General features: G+C 50.7%; 1 protein-coding gene across 3 annotated transcripts in view; it reads left to right on the top strand.

Moving 5' to 3' along the window:
- Positions 1 to 15,968, top strand: part of C2CD2 (C2 calcium dependent domain containing 2) — a 54,887-nt gene that overhangs the window by 18,874 nt on the left and 20,045 nt on the right. For all 3 annotated transcript variants that reach the window (XM_079100682.1, XM_079100681.1, XM_079100683.1), the window contains 4 exons: positions 2,247 to 2,363; positions 2,988 to 3,092; positions 6,767 to 6,889; positions 9,271 to 9,394. In XM_079100682.1, the coding sequence (XP_078956808.1) occupies positions 2,247 to 2,363; positions 2,988 to 3,092; positions 6,767 to 6,889; positions 9,271 to 9,394 (469 nt within the window). The remainder of the gene's footprint in view (positions 1 to 2,246; positions 2,364 to 2,987; positions 3,093 to 6,766; positions 6,890 to 9,270; positions 9,395 to 15,968) is intronic.

Genomic DNA, 15,968 nt, shown 5'->3' on the forward strand with positions numbered 1-15,968 from the left:
TACGCTTTCTTGAAGTCCTGAAGTTCTTTTTTGTTTTGTTTTTGGTCCTGGGGATTGAACACAGGGGCACTTTATCACTGAGCTGCATCCCCAGTCCTTTCTAAAACTTTTTAAAATTTTGAGACAGCGTCTCACTAAAGCTGCTTAGGGCCTCACTAAGTTGCCCACGCTGACCTGGAACTTGTGATCCTCCTACCTCAGCCTCCCTAGTTGCTGGAATTGCAGGTTGTGTCTCTGCACCTGGCTTCAGGTCCTTTTATTTCATCTTCCTTCCTTAATGACTTAGTTGCTTGCTTGTGTCTTACCAGGTGCTTGGGTGTTCCATGTTTCCAGAAGTGGGGTGGTGGAGAGGCTTCCTGCTGTCCCGGACACCAGGGAAACCTGCGTGAGCCAGGGCATAGGCCACTTCCAGAGTAAGAGTCTGACGAGGAAGCACGCAGGCCCCCGCACAGACATGCTGCGCGCCCTTGTGTGTGCTGCTGCCTTGTGGTCTCAGCAGTAGGCCGTCGGGCCTGGAGGCCAAGGGCAGCGGGTTTTCTCCGTGTGGTGAGCGCGTAGCTCACTTGCCATCAAAATATGCTTCTCCAGAAAGGATTGTTTAGGGCTCACACATATTTAACACAAACAGGTGACTTTCCTTATGCCACCGTGAGCGGCCCCGGCCCTTTGTGCACTCTGGACGTGATGAAGATGTGTAACTGATCCCTGCAGTCGGTCTCTGGATGGTACAGATGCTGGGGAAGTGAGGAGTCTGGTCTCCTGCCAGCGCTGAGGGAAGGCAAGGCTCCTCTGTGGGTCGGTGGGACCCCTGCCTCTTGTCCTGGCTGTTGGGAGCAGCCGTGCCAGGCTTCCGCGTGGCGTGCGGGGGCGCTGAGGGGGGACCGGCTGGAGGCAGGGGGCCTGGTGCGGGAAGCCTGGGGATGAGAAGGAGGAGGGGACGGGCCAAGGCCTGAGCTCGGGAGCAGCAGGCCCTGGCACAGTCATTGTTTTGATAATCTTTCTACTTGGTATTTTGGATTCTCATAAATTCACCAGAGAATTAAAGAATTTTCTCTGCCTCCCCAAGCAAACTCCCATGGTGGGGTCAGCCTTCCCATGGGAAGGTGGACATCCATTTGCTTTACCCTTGGCCTCCTGATGACTCAGCTTTGGCCAAACCCTGGCCACCTACTGGACTCTCTTCGCCCACTCCTGTTGGTTATTCAGTGCCCGCTGGGCCCGCTGCCCTCAGCCCTGCAGCAGCGCCAGCCTCAGGGCCAGCAGCACTGGCCTGGCCTGTCGCCAGGTGTCCTGAGGTCCCTCCCACAGCTCTGCTGCCCTCGGGGAGCTGTGAGGCAGAACGGACAGCTCTGCTGTGACAGCAGGCGCCCAGCCCTGCTTCTGCACCTGGCAGGATGGGAGTGGGGTTCACTGCCGTTTGTGGGTGCTTGTCCCTGTCTTTTAATTTTTATTCTATGAAATAAGCTGATTTTATGACTGTGTGTTCCTATGGCTGGTCACTTTGTAGTCATTTTAGTATTTCATGTGCTCTGAATTGCTTCCACATCTTTGAAGAACCATATGTTAAAATTATTTAGATAGAAACAATTTCTTGTGCTCCTGGTAGATTTTAGATTTTTTTACATGTAACGTCCATATCATCTTTGTAAGGCTCATTTTTATTTATTTTATTTCCTTTTTTTGGGTGCTGGGGATGGAACTCAGGGACACTCAAGCTCTGAGCCACATCCCCAGCCCTATTTTGTATTTTATTTAGAGACAGGGTCTCACCGGTTGCTTAGCGCCTCACTTTTGCTGAGGCTGGCTTTGAACTCGCGATCCTCCTGCCTCGGCCTCCAGAGCCACTGGGATGACAGGCATGCGCCACCACACCCAGCATGGCTCATTTTTAGTGAAAGGAGATGGCTAGTGGCTTTTGCTCTATGAATGTGGAAATGTCTGGTGAGTTTAAAACCTGTCATTGTGGGCAAATACGATAGAGCAATAAAGAAAAGAAAACTTGTAATGTGTGTAAAGAGCCAGTTAGATCTGGGAGGACAGCAGATCCATCAGGAAGGAAGGATTCGATATATTTTTCTGGTTTTCAACTTATTACATATTAGGAAAGATGTAGATCTGAACAGGTGGCCAGGTTTAAAATGGAAGTCCTGTCCTCGTCTGGACTGTCGCATTCGCTGGCATGAGGATGCCTGTGGTGCCTCTTGCTCTCCTGCACAGCTCCACCTGTCACCCTGTCCCTCCTGCAGGTGGTGGCCTGTCATGTGGTGGGCAAGACCCTTCAGTTCCTGGTCAGCGCCGCGCCCTCAGCCGCGGGCTCGCGACACCAGCTGTATGACGTGCAGCTCTCGCCGGTCCATCTGCAGGTGAGGCTGGGCACATCCTGCAGGTCACAGGGAGATGGTTCTCATAAACTGCTGCTATGGGGCTGCAGGAACCCATGCGGTACCGGCGGGGCCTGACTCACAGGGCCCCGAGTGTCCCTGTTCACGTCGTCCTAGACCGTGAACTTCCATGCTGCCCTGTGCACATGGATGGAACATACCCCACACATGGCGGGTCCGGAGGCCGCCGCGTCAGGCCTCCACGCAGGTCGGGCTGTTGCCAACTGGTGGATGTGGCCAATGGCTGCAGGGAGCCCGGTGCTGGACCACAGGCATCTGCCACAGCTCGGAAAGACGGCCGGGCAGAGGCGGGGGCGTTGCTAGCTGACTTTAAAAGTACCCATGATTGTTCTTATAAGTTAAGAAGTTAGCACTACCATTATTTTGTGATAATAGATTTATAATAACAAGACATACATTACATATAATTGCATACAGTGTGTCACTTAACCTGGAGGGACATGTGTCTGTGATAGTGGTAACAGGCTAGTGAGGCCTGGATGCTGCCCATCAGGGAACCACGGTCTTGTGTGTGGCGTGTACACCGTTGCTGGGATCAGTGGGAAACGCAACCATTCAGCAACACTTTTTTTTTTTTTTTAACAGCTGGAGCTCCACATGAAAGAAAAGAGAGAAGACATCCAGATTCGGTGGTCCTACATCCATGTGCCAGAAGTGACCATCAAGGTCCAGCCCCGGGCACCGGGGGAGGTCAGTCCCTATGCGTTTGTGACTCTCCATTGTTGTGAGTGCCTGGGCACGGTGAGACAGCCACCCTGGGAAACCCAGGCTGGGATCAGCAGATACCCAGATGTTGGGTGCCTCCTCCATCAGCTGCCCTCCCAGGCTGACCTGGACTCCTGAGGCAGGGCTCTGGGAGAGGCAGCTCTGAAGGAGCCCATGCCTCTGGAATCTCCTGGCTGCTTTTAAAATCCTGCTGCCTAGCCCAACCCCAGCTCTGGGCGTAATGGGCTGGGACTGTCTTGGGCCCCCTGTGCAACAGTGGTCACCAGCCCCTGCTGGTGCGTCCTCCTGACACTTCCCTGGCTGATGTGCTCCTGTGGAGAGACTGGGTCTGAAGGCTGCCTCCCCAGGGTGGGGTCTCCTTTCCCCCTGTTTCTGCAAGGAAGTCCCTGAAACCTGAAGTGATCCTTCCAGCTCCCCAGGTCTCCGGGGTTGAAGAAGTGAACTTGGACGTGGGGAGTGGGTGGGCCACATGGGGCCCTGTCACTTCTCTTGCTGGAAAGGTCGTTCAGAGCCATTCCTGCCAAAGCTTAGCAGGTGTTCAGGGATCTCCTAGGAACTTTGCTGCAGTTCAGCCCCCGAGGTGCCCGCACAGCCGAAAGGTGCAGGCTTAATGGTCTGTCCGTGGATCCTGAGCCGCTGCGCTGTGGTGGATTTCAGGCAGCATTTGTCCTGTCGGTGGCTGGCGGACTTGAGTGCGTGGTTGGATGGCGTCTGTAGCTGGCCCCTGACTCACTCGGTGTGCCCTGAGGCGCCCGCCCCCCTCAGCTCCCCTTTCTCCTCCCCTTATTTATCCACACCTCCCGTCTGGGACAGTGGCTCCGCCTGTCCAGGCTGCACAGCTGCTTCCTCCCTCCCTGGCGCCCCCTCGGCCCTCCTGCCCCTGTGATCCTGCGTCAGAAGGTCTCCCCGAGGGCGCCTTCCCTGTTTGGAATTGTTTTGTCCTCTGGATGGCCGTGGACCGGATCCATGTTAGTTGTTCCTTCGCCTCTGTTGGGTTCCGTCCTAGGTGTTCCCCGTCTGTGATCCATGTGATTTTTGACTATGTAAAACAGCAGCGTGGTTCAGAAGTCAAAGCTACTAGCAGGGTGGCCAGAAGCCCCGTGGGGCTCTCTCCTTCTGCCTGGCCACCGCCGGCACGGGGAGACTGGTGCCACTGGTTTTGCTTCGTCTTGGATCTCGTTCTGCAAGCATCACCCTGTGCCTCTTGCTTGGCGCTCTGGTAGCACCATGCCCAGCCTGTGGGCGCTGCTCCAGCTGCTGCAGCCCCTCTGCCAGGTGGAGTGTGTCTCCCGGAGCTGGCCTGTCAGGCTCAGTGACCCGCCCACGGCCTGCAGGAGGAGGGTGGCCGTGGGGTGGCTGGGTGGGGAAGGAGCTGGACAGGGCTGGCGAGAATTGGTGTGAGGACACCTGGCATCCGGGCCCCATCTTCCACCCTCGGCTGCCCACTCTGTTAGGTGAGAAGAAACTGCCCAGGTGGGAACAGATGAGCAGACAGTAGATCTTGCACCCACGCTGTGGATATTACTCAGGAATGGAGCTCTGGGGCGTTGCACCTGGGCGGCCTTGTAAGCAGTGCTGAGTGACAGCTGCCAGTCATGGGTTCTATTGCCTGGAGCGCCGGGGCTGGGGGAGGGGCACTGATGGGGGCAGGGCCTGGGTTTGCTCTGGGGGATGGTGACAAGGTCTGGAATGTGACACAGGTGTTGTGAAGGTACTGAATGGCAATGAGCCGTCCATTTAAAATGGTTTTTTATGCCACGGGAATTTCACCCTCCATTTAAAATAAAAAGTAAGTTGTCAAGTTCTGCCCAGACGCCCACCATCCAGGCCCACCTGGATTTGACTCCTGGCTCTGCTCATTTCAGGCTGTGTGACCCGACCATGTTTACTGACTTCTCTGTGTCCCAGTTACCTTGCCTATGAAGTGGAGACAGTGATCCTCAAGGCAGTCTGGGGATTAAGCCAGTTAGGACGTGTACCTGAGCGAGCCAGGTGCCTGGTGGAAGCCATAGTGTCAGCAATTTCGATTCTTATAATTTTTAGAGATCCTGGCAGAGTCCGTTTTTAGTAAATAACAGATTTGGACCAAGTTCCCTATAAGAAGTCCTGGAAGAGCAGGGGACAGGCCAGCCCGTTGTCCTTAGGACTACACAGACCAGCTCCAGACTGGTTTCTAAGGCCTCTTCCTGCCCCACAGGTGGGACACTTCTATCGCCTTTTGCCCTGTGCAGCTGGCCCACGGCAGGCTGGGCGGGCTGGGGCTCTGCAGTGAGTGGGTTGGGACAGGAGATGACAGAGACCCTGCGGGGCTCTTAAGCCACCATCAGCAGAGCCAGCACCGGAACCAAGGTGTGGAATCCCGGCAGACACTTGCTCCAGCTCAGCTGCTCTTCCTGAGACCTTGGAAGGTTGGAGTGGCCGCCAGGCAGCTGCAGGGAGTGACTACAGCCTTCAGCAAATGCCCTCCCAGGTCTTGGTAGTCAGGGTTAAAGCAAAAGCTATAAAGTCTAAACAAAATCATTTTTTTTTTTAAAACTAAACCAAAGCATTCTTTATGTTAATTGATTTTTAAAAAATAGATCCTGCTTGCTAAAAAATTGATTGCCATTGACGCATGGAACAGAACACAGGTCTCTGAGCACCCAGCACCCACCTCCTGGAGTTGGCCCCAGGGAAGCTCCCCAGGGCCACCACGTGCTGCCCGGCCCCTCGAGCAGCCAGGGCTTTCTGTGCTGAGCCCCTTCCCCTGGGCTCATCAGCCCTCCCTTGCGGGCTGTCCTGCTCATGGCTGTACTACTCCATCCTGCAGCTCCATGACTCTGAGTGCGAACCGGCACTCAGTGGCCTAGTCCAGGCTGCTGTGACCAGGTGCCATAGGCCAGAGACTGGAAGACAGCAGGACTTCATCTCCCGGGTTCTGGAGAAAGGAAGTCCCCAGTCAGCTGCCCCGGGAGGGCCCTGCCCCAGGTCTCAGAGGGCTGCCTTGTGCTGGTCCTCAGAGGACAAGGGAGGGCAGGGAGCTCTCTGGGTTCCTCTCATGAGGCACCGATCCCATCAGGAAGGTACCACCTCTGCTCACCACCTCCCCAAGGCCCCGCGTCCTATTACATCACCCTGGGGTGAGCGTCTCAGCACTGGGACTTCAGAGGGGGCCCATCCATTCCCCATAGGTGGTCTCTGCTCGAGGCTCCTATGAGTAGTGATGCCAAGAACATTCTAGAACGTATGAACACATTCTGCTGGGTACTAATTATTGTAACCCTGTGTGTCCTGCCATCTGGTAAGGTGAGTCCTCAGCTTTGTTCTTCATTCTTCCTGGTTCTGTTCATGTCCTTAAATACTTTCTAATTTTCAAAAGAAATCAAATCTAATATAAGAAAGAAAAATATGTGTGTGTATAAGTTTAGGGGAAAAGATACGAAGAAAGGATAACACAGGAACCTTTTTTTGTGAGAGATGCAAATTACTTCCGAAACCAGCAAAATGACCCTGTCTCCAGAGAAGGACGGGGGGTGTGTCTGTCTGACCTGGAGTCCCAGGGACGAAGGCCACTGTAGCCCTGACATCTGGTGAGCCTGCCAGCCAGGCGGCGCAGGGGCTTGGTTGTGAAGTGACTCCATGACTGTATTTCTCCCCAGGCCCAGGTGGGTGAGGCAGATGCAATATCTGAAGCCCTCAAGGATGTTTTGAAGCACCTGGTGAGTTCCGCCTCTCCGTCGGTGGTTCTGAGCACCAAGCCCACAGACGTAAGGGAAGCTCAGGTACGTCCTTCCCACCGCAGGGTGAGGTGTCTCTCTTGGGGAATGTGCATTTCCAGTGTCTCCACCTCACTCTGTAGCGCTGAGCTTGCGCGAGCGCTAACTGATAGATAGCCCTGGTGGTCCTGGGATGAAGCCTCCATGAGGTGGAGCATCATCCTGCCAGCCGAGGCCGGTCCCCTGCTTTGCACACGCTCACACGTGACTTCTTACTGCTGCCCTGGCCCTCATCCTTCCAGCAATGAGTGTTTCAGTCAGTTTTTCTGTTGCCGTGACACAAATCCCTGGCAAGAACAACTTAGAGGAGGAAAAGTTTGCTTGGGCTCATGAGTTCAGAGGTTCAGGCAGAGGCTGGCCGAGTTCCTTGCTCCAGGCCTGAGGTGAGGGAGGAGAACATCGTCGGGGAGGGTGTGGCAGAGGGAAGCTGCCCAGCTCTTGGCAGCCAGGAAGCGGAGGGAGGGAGAGGGTGGGGCCGGAAGCAGATATGGCCTAAAGCCACACCCCAGTGGCCTCATTCCTCCAGCCACACCCCACCTGCCTACAGTTAGCACCCAGTGGTCCTTCAGACTCTTGGTCATCAGATGGACTCATGCCCGATGAGCCCACAGCTCTCAGATCCAGTCCTCCCACCTCTCAGCGCGGCTGTGTGCCTAACACACGAGCTCTCTGGGGGCTTTAGAGATCCCGGCCATAACCCTGAGGGACCCGGGAAGTCAAACTGGAGATGAGAACCGCACCCCAGAAGCAAGCAGAGCAGCGCGGGGTGGACAGGCACGGCTTGGCCTGGGCGAGCGTCAGGCTGGCGGCGCAGCCTGCCAGCGGGGCCTCCACCCCTGGGAGCTTTATCTCCAGGCAGTGCAGGTCGATGGAGGCTCTCTAGCGCATGGCTGTGCCTCCCAGCGGGTGAGCAGAGCCCAGCCCCAACCGCCCGACCTTCCGTCGCAGTGGATTCCTGCAGATCAGAGGACTGACTGGTGACCAAGACTAATGTCCGAATGTGAGGAAAGTTCAGAAAATAGTACTGTGTTGTCAGAATCCATGGATTCAGGAAGTAAGACGTACAGAACTATCATTAATTCATTAATATCTTAAAATAGATTTCTAATTTTGTCAAATAGCATGCTCACTAGTCAGTGTTCTCCAGAGAGGCAGAACCCATGGGCGATGAAGAGCATACGTACTGGCTCGCAGGGTCACGAGTGCTGGTCACAAGCCTGGAGTATGATTCTAGTCCACGTCCGAGGCTTGAGCACAAGGGCCAGCTGTAGTCCAAGGGTCCTCAGGCTTGGGGACGGAAGCCGCTGAGGTTCCGTGTTCCCGCTGGAGTCCTGAGCAGAACACCTGCGTCAGCTGAGGTGGTCAGAAAAGAGGAGTCTCTCATGTGAAGGTCTGTCTGGCCTTTGACTTATTGGTTGGTGCCCACCACATCATGGTGGGCCATATGCTTTACTCAGTCTGTCAGTGTAAATATCAGTCTGCCAAAACCTCAGACACACCCAGGATATTGTGTGACCCAGTGAAGTTGACGTAAAATTGACCGTCACACGTGTGCAGTTGAGAAAGCACTCCTCTCCATCCCGTCCCCGCGCGTGGGTTGCTCTGTCCCCAGCACTTGTGCTCCTGGGCTTTATGGATGTTGGCCATCACTGGTGGCCTTGTGTCCTCCCAGCTCACAGCCAGGAGGACTGGTCCAGAACGGAGTTTTCTAGATGGCATCCTGAAGGTCAGTAGTGGCACTGAGGATGGTGGCGAGCACCTGCCCGGACGTTCTGCCTCAGGTCCGAGTCTGCATCTCTGCCTGCACGGCTCTCACTGCCCAGGGTCCAGGCCTCCAGGAAGCCCTTCCTGGTTCCCATGTGCCTGTGTTCAGGCAGCAGCGCGTGCCGCTGGCAGCTGGCACGGGGAATGCTGGCTTGCAAGGGTTCCTCCAGAGCTGGGGGTGCCTGCTGCTGGACACCCCATGCCTTTGGGGAATGACGAGGGCATGCTGGTCCCCTGAAACTGCCTGTACCCTCGCTTGTCCACACCAGCCCATTCTCAGATACTTCTCACACAGATGGCTGAGGCCAGCCCACTTGGCCAGTGTCCCACCAGTGAGGTGGCAGTGGGTACCTGCCACCTGCGAGGAGTATGGGAGGCACGTCCTGGGTTGGAGAGTGGCCCACGGACACTGAGCTGCTGTCTCCGCCATGGCGAGACTTGGGAGCCTCTCTGGCTGAATGTGGGGCTACAGCACTGCCTCTATCTGGGATGGAAGAGGCCCCCAGGCAGGGGCAGTGGCTGTGGCTCGTGGTGCCCTGCCTCCCCGGAGCAGGGAGCATTGTTACAGAGCAGGAGCGGTCACCTCCTCGTCCACGTCCTCCCCACGCTGTGCTTCTCCACAGAGTCTACAGCGCACTTCATCTACTGCTCAGGAACCCTGTCCTCCCAAACCTCCAAGGGCTCATGAACTAAAGCTGCTGGTGAAGAACGTCCGTGCCTCGCTGCTCAATGATCCTGGAGCTTCAGGTGGGTGCTAGCGCGGGTGCTGCAGGGTCCTGTGGGGCTGTGTGCAGAAGTGACAGCGTCTGTGCTGAGCCTGGGGGGCTCCAGTGGCCTGGGACTCTGGGGGCACCTGATTGGTCTGTGGTGTGGTCCCTGCCTCTGGTGGCACCTGATTGGTCTGTGGTGTGGTCCCTGCCTCTGGTGGCACCTGATTGGTCTGTGGTGTGGTCCCTGCCTCTGGTGGCACCTGATTGGTCTGTGGTGTGGTCCCTGCCTCTGGTGGTACCTGATTGGTCTGTGGTGTGGTCCCTGCCTCTGGTGGCACCTGATTGGTCTGTGGTGTGGTCCCTGCCTCTGGTGGCACCTGATTGGTCTGTGGTGTGGTCCCTGCCTCTGGTGGCACCTGATTGGTCTGTGGTGTGGTCCCTGCCTTCACTCAGCATGAGCATCTGAAGGACACATTAGTGATGGAGGCAGTGGAGGTGGTAGAAACAGGCACAGGGCGCAGCCAGTGGGAGCCACAACTCCTGGTGTTCTCCAGCCCTTGGGGGACTGCGGTTGACAACAACCAGGTGTGCATTCAGCTAGCGGGGAGGATTCTGAATGCTGCCCACCAAGAAGGGTTCTGTGTTGGAGGGGATGGTCTGCGGGTTACTCTGCTCTGCTCGTTGCACATTGTATACTTGTACTGAAATGTTACACTCACCCCACACGTGTGTGCGTGCATGGGCCTCAGTTTAAAGTTATGAGTCATCCTGAGTTAGGAGTTGTCCCGAGTTTAAGTTTAGGTTTAAAAATGACCTCTTGGGGACACTGAGTCTCATCTGAAGTAGGGCTGTGTGGGCAGTCCTGCCTGCGGCCACGATTAACAGCGGGAGCAGGGGCACTTGGGGTTAGTCCAGGGCCCATTGCTGTCCTCCAGAAAGAAAGAGACAGAAAGACGCACCCCAGAAAGACGTGGGGTGCGTGTGAAGGAGCTTACCTCAGTGATCATCTCGGTAGGACCTCCAAATGTGATGTCAGGGATGAGAACCAGTCAGGGCCAAGTCCTGTTTCCCTAGAAGGTCGAAGACTGAACACCCCAGAGACACCCCAGAGGCAAGCGTAGAAAGCAAGTTGATTTAAAGGGTAGAACAGAGATGGACTTCTCCACACAGAAGGGGGTCCAGAGCTGGCATCCAAAGAAGCGGGGTGTCCTGCCCCTTTTATACTGTCCGGAGTTCCTTTGCTCTCATGGCCTCTCCCCATCCTGCTTACACGAGGGGTGGCCAGAAGGTGGGCCAAAGGTGAAGGTGGAGTGACCGAGGCCCGGGGGCATTCACTAACAGCCCCCTGCAGGGAGGAGCAGGTCCCTGGAGGCAGGTCTCCTTGCCCACAGTTGCAGCAGGGCAGGGGCTTGGGAGGTGGTAGCGTTTCATCTCCTGACCAGCCCGTCTTCCTGACCCAATCGTTATTACCTACACTGACTGTATCCCCGCTCTGGCCTCCTCCCCGCTCTGAAGACCCAGCTCTAACTGCCGTTAGAGGAAAAGGGGTGATGACCGCTCTGGCTGCTTGGAGCTGAGAGGAGGCAGGTAGGGGAGGCAGTTGGGTGTGCGTCTTAGGAGTGTTTTGGGTCAGTCGAGGGGCCCATGGCAAGAGCCTGGTTTGGAAAGAACAGGTTGTAAAACCTTCCGGAGGGGGTGGATGGGTGGTTCCGTGAGAGAAACAAAAAGACACGAGTACTGGAATGAGATTACTACAAAATAAATGTCGCGGCCTCCGAACATGTCGATGAACATCATGAAGGTGGTGGAAACCACTGGTTTCTCACCAGGAGGTACAAGAGCTGAGAAGCTGTTCCCATAACAAGGCCAGTGAGGACATGGCCTCTATTTGGGAATGTAAATCTTAATCATTGCCAGAGTTATCAGGAATGTAAACACAACACTTGGTTCTTACAATGTCACAGATGCCCCCATAAGATGTAGCTAAGCTATTTAATGTCATCTGATTCTTACAAAATACCTTTTTATTGGATAACCTCTGTGCTTAGTAGAGATTCCTTTATTTCTGTTACTTAGGGCTAGATAATCATACTGGCATACAGATTAAGCCTCCCTGTGTAGGAGGTTAGGAAGATTTGTAGGCCTTAAATTGACTATTGACTAAAAAAACTTCTGCCCCCGATAGCCTCTTTTGGTAGTTATCAGGCACTCCTGTCTGAGAATCCTTCTTTTGTAGCCTCCAGTCTTACTTACTCTGGTGGGGCCGACACAAGTGTACATCTTAAGTTGTATTAAAGGAACTATCCTCCCTTTTTTTAAATGCCAGGGATGACTGCTTTGGTTATAACTTCTTTGCTAGGTGTTTAAGATCAAGCTGTTAAAATTGACCTCATTCCTATCTACTCTTTAAAAGTCACCTGAGTTCCCTCAGGGGTCACTCTTGGGAACTTGTGAGCAGCCTCTTAGCTCCTCTAGTGCCATCTGCCAGCATGGGTCAAGGTCTTATTGACCGTGTGACTTTCCTTGGAAGCATCAGGGATATTTTCTTTTTCAGTGACCCTCCTCTTTATAGCATGTGCATGGTTGGCTTTCTGTTCTCCAGGATCTCAGTGACCCCCTGATCGGGAGGTCATGTGGCCCAGAGTCACAAAACCCTTAGGGAAGTCCCCTTGTTCCCTGGATTCAAGCTGACTCAGAGGGCAAGAGCCAAATATTGGCTGTTTTCTTTCTTGACCCTTTTTTAAAAATACCTTTATTTTATTTATTTTTATGTGCTGCTGAGGATTGAACCCAGTGCCTCATGCATGCTAGGCAAGCCTTCTACCACTGAGCCACAACCCCAACCCTCTTTCTTGACCCTTTTACATCCTTAATTTTAGTCTCCAAGTTTGGGTCTTAAATATCCAGCAAGCCAGTTTCACCAGTCTTGAAGTAGGAGTACTGGGTTTTAACTTTAATGTCTATAATTTTACAGTCATTTACCCCTTCTATTTAATTGGGGTCAGTATTAGTACTAGAAGTTAGCTTTATATCCTGTCTGTCCTGTAGATCATGCCCACTATCTCAAATTAACTCAGGTTGCTATATTAGAAATTACAAGGAAAACATAAAATGAAATTAACAAAAGTAAAAACATATTGAGTTTTTATAATAACTATGACCAAGAAACATAATTGTTATAATTTCAAACCTTTACTTTAGACCTTAGTTTGAAGCACACCAGCTTGGTAAAATGTTCTTCTAGACCTTATACTTTAAAGACTTGTATGCTTGGAAGATGATAGATTCAGTAGCAGTCCCATGATTACATTGATGTTCTTATATTAACTAAGTTCAGCTTTCAAAGGAAAATTTAGACTCTGTAATGTAATGTAATACTCTAAAATAACAGTTGTTGTTTAACCAGAGTTGTACAAACCCTAACTCCTTTAAGGCTAGTTTTTCTAAGTAATAAAACTAACAGACACAAGAGATCATCCTGATAGATAAGAGCAGATTAATGTTTTTAGAAATCTTTGTTACTTTAACCCATAGAGATTAAACTTTGTTTTATATCAGTACATTAATATTTGACCTTAGGGAGAAACCTGGAATAACTTTATCTGATTGTGCTACTTATATACAAACAATTTAGTTACACACAAACTTTTTGAAATTTGCCCTCCACAAACCTTTTATAATTGCTTAAACATTTTATAACTTTTAATTTTATAACACAAAGACTTTATCACCCAGAAACATTTCTTTTCCTTTTACTTTCTGTACTAAAATATATTTCTGTACCTAGAACCTTCTTATCTCTTTCTTAGCTGTTGACTCCTTTTCTAAATTTACATTTTGAAACAACCCTTATAACATTTTGAATTTAAACAAATTGCTCCACTTTAATAAGATGAAATACTTTATGCTATCTACAATACTTTAATTAAAATACAGCTGAAACTTTTGGATTCTGCATATAGAATTACACCTATTGGAACTTTAACTCTTAGTAATCTTGCTTTAGTAAGACCCAGAAACAAGGCAATCTTAAAATTTTCCATTTACCAATCTATGAAAACACACATTTAATGTTTAAATATATTACCTTATGGAATTTAAGAAGTCAAGAGTACTTGATTTTATATTTAGCAGTTCCCGTTTTAGCACTTTAACATTGTAAATTAATCAGATGTCTCCTTAACACATTTATAAAGATTAAACCCATTGATGATCAGTCTAATTTCCTCGTTTTTAACTGTAAAAACCACGATACCAGACAAGTGTAGCTGACAGTACTAGCCATCTCTTCCTTGTTGAAGAAAAATCCTGGAAGTAATGGATATTACTTTCTAGATATTTAATAGAAACCAACACTCTATTAATTGTTTGACCACATAGAAAAACTTGTGAGTTAGTAATTTTAAGGACATCTTTACTCTCATCTGTTTACCTAATTGAACCCCTTTTTAACTTACATGAACTCAAGGTATTTGGATTCACTTCTCACTAAAAATTTTAATTTATGAGCACTTATTTATCTATATGCCAATTTTGATACCATGTACATGATATATGGACACAAGCACATATGGAGACATAACAACACAATACACAGGTGTGCACACACACACAATCAACAAGAATCAAAGACCTGGTAGATCTCCACTGCAATGGTACAGTTATTTATTAGAGCCTCTATTAAGCTTGTTAGAAATTAAAAGAGCTTATTAGACTTTCACACAATGACCTAAGTATAGGGCAGGCCTGTACAGTTGGAAATGCTCGGTATAAATTCTAACAGCCATGGTGGACACTGAAATCAGATGGCCAGCCATTTGTCCTCAGTGGCTATCGGACTTATTCCTAACGTCATCATGTCTATGTCCTACTTAAGATCTTGTAAGAGGAAATTTTCCCAACATATTTGAGAGCTAACACTTGAAAATTGGCCCATGAACAAAGACAGAATGTAAAAACCTCTACATTAGATAAAATAAGACTAATCGGGGGCTGGGATTGTGGCACAGTGGTAAAGTGCTTTCCCAGCATATGTGAGGCACTAAGTTTGATCCCCAGCACCACATAAAAAAACTAATAAACAAAATAAAGGTATTGTGTCCATCTACAACTAAGAATGTTTAAAAAAAAACACACACACATAAAAAATACATTAATCTGGGCATACATGATCAAAATGTGAATTCATCATAAAACCATGAGCTCAAAAACAGAATTTTAAAAAACAGGAGTTCTAAAACAACATGACATGGCTATAATTAGTAAAGGAGCATGCAGAACATCTTTATCAGATCAAGGTTCACTTTCTGACTCAGATTAGAGTGAGTTTAGATATTGAAAGAATGAGAGAGCCCCAAAATCCTTAGGTAAAGATTCTCAAGATAAAGAAGGCTTGACCATATCACTTTCCCTTCCCTGTGCTGTAGTGTTTAGGGAGAACTTGTTAAGAAAGCAGAGTGGTAAGACAACCAGCCACAAGCAGCTTGGATTTAAAAGTGACACAGTTTTTTCCTCCAGTCCCAGATTGGTCCCCTACTGAGCCTTGGGAGCCCCACAGTTTACATTTTAATGCAAACCTTGGCAAGATAGAGATCTGGCAGAAGCCAAGTGAGGCTGCTGTTTGAATAAAGCCTCTTGTCTTGAACATTTTAACCATTTCCCCTATGGAAATCAGTCTTTTAAGGTGCAGTCCTATAATTTGTTTCCTCCGGAGACCTGTTTTATTCCCCAGTTGGTAATCAGGCCAGGTTGGATGCAGAAATTTGTGGGTCAATCTTATCCCAGTTTCCCAGTATGCAGGTTAGTGGTGAACCTGCTATAACTGCTGAGAACGAACCTCAATTTCCCTCTGAGTATGAGTAAATAACTCTGGCACCCTCTCCAGAGAAAACTGTCCATTTCACTGGAAATGTCTCTCTATGAGCGTCTAACATCCGCATGGGTCTGCCAATCCTAGTGCTGGTTCAATTGGCTGGTGCTAACGGGTCTGTATTTGTCCTGGGCTAGAGACCCAGGAGAATTCAGACGTAGGGCCATGACTAACCTTTCCTGCCACTATAAACCCCCAATGTGATGACCCACCCCAAAAAAAACAACCTAGGACGGGGCACATTTCTTCTGCTCTATGGGCTAAGGGAATCTCCGGAGGGTGAGGAGGACACCTAGTGGTCATTGGAGGCTTAAGGCCCTTTTCCTGGAGGGATTAACGGGAGGGGTGAATTGCAAATGCCTTGCAGAGCAGTAGGAAAATCCTACAGGCTGGTAAAGGCTGTGAACAAAGGGAACCAGGCGCTTCCTTAGGGAACATTCCCTTTCTCAACCCCAGAATCTGAACAGCTGGAGTCTGACCTTTGAATGGCGGGGTGCCCCGGAGGAGCGCAGGAGGACGGCCTAACATCCAGAGGCATATGTTATTGGCACTTTCATTCAATGCCACTTATCAGCTGATCACCGTGGCTACCCCACTGGGGCAGTCGGGAGAGGAGTTGGGGAAGGAAACTTTGAGGTTAACTGGGCAGTGACCCTACAGTTTCCAACCCTCTGTTCGGCCCCACGCATCCAAAGGCAGACAGGGATTAGAGACACTGGGTGCTCACACCAAATGCTCTCCA

Source organism: Sciurus vulgaris (genome assembly GCF_902686455.1).
Source record: "Sciurus vulgaris genome assembly, chromosome: 10".
Lineage (NCBI taxonomy): Eukaryota > Metazoa > Chordata > Mammalia > Rodentia > Sciuridae > Sciurus > Sciurus vulgaris.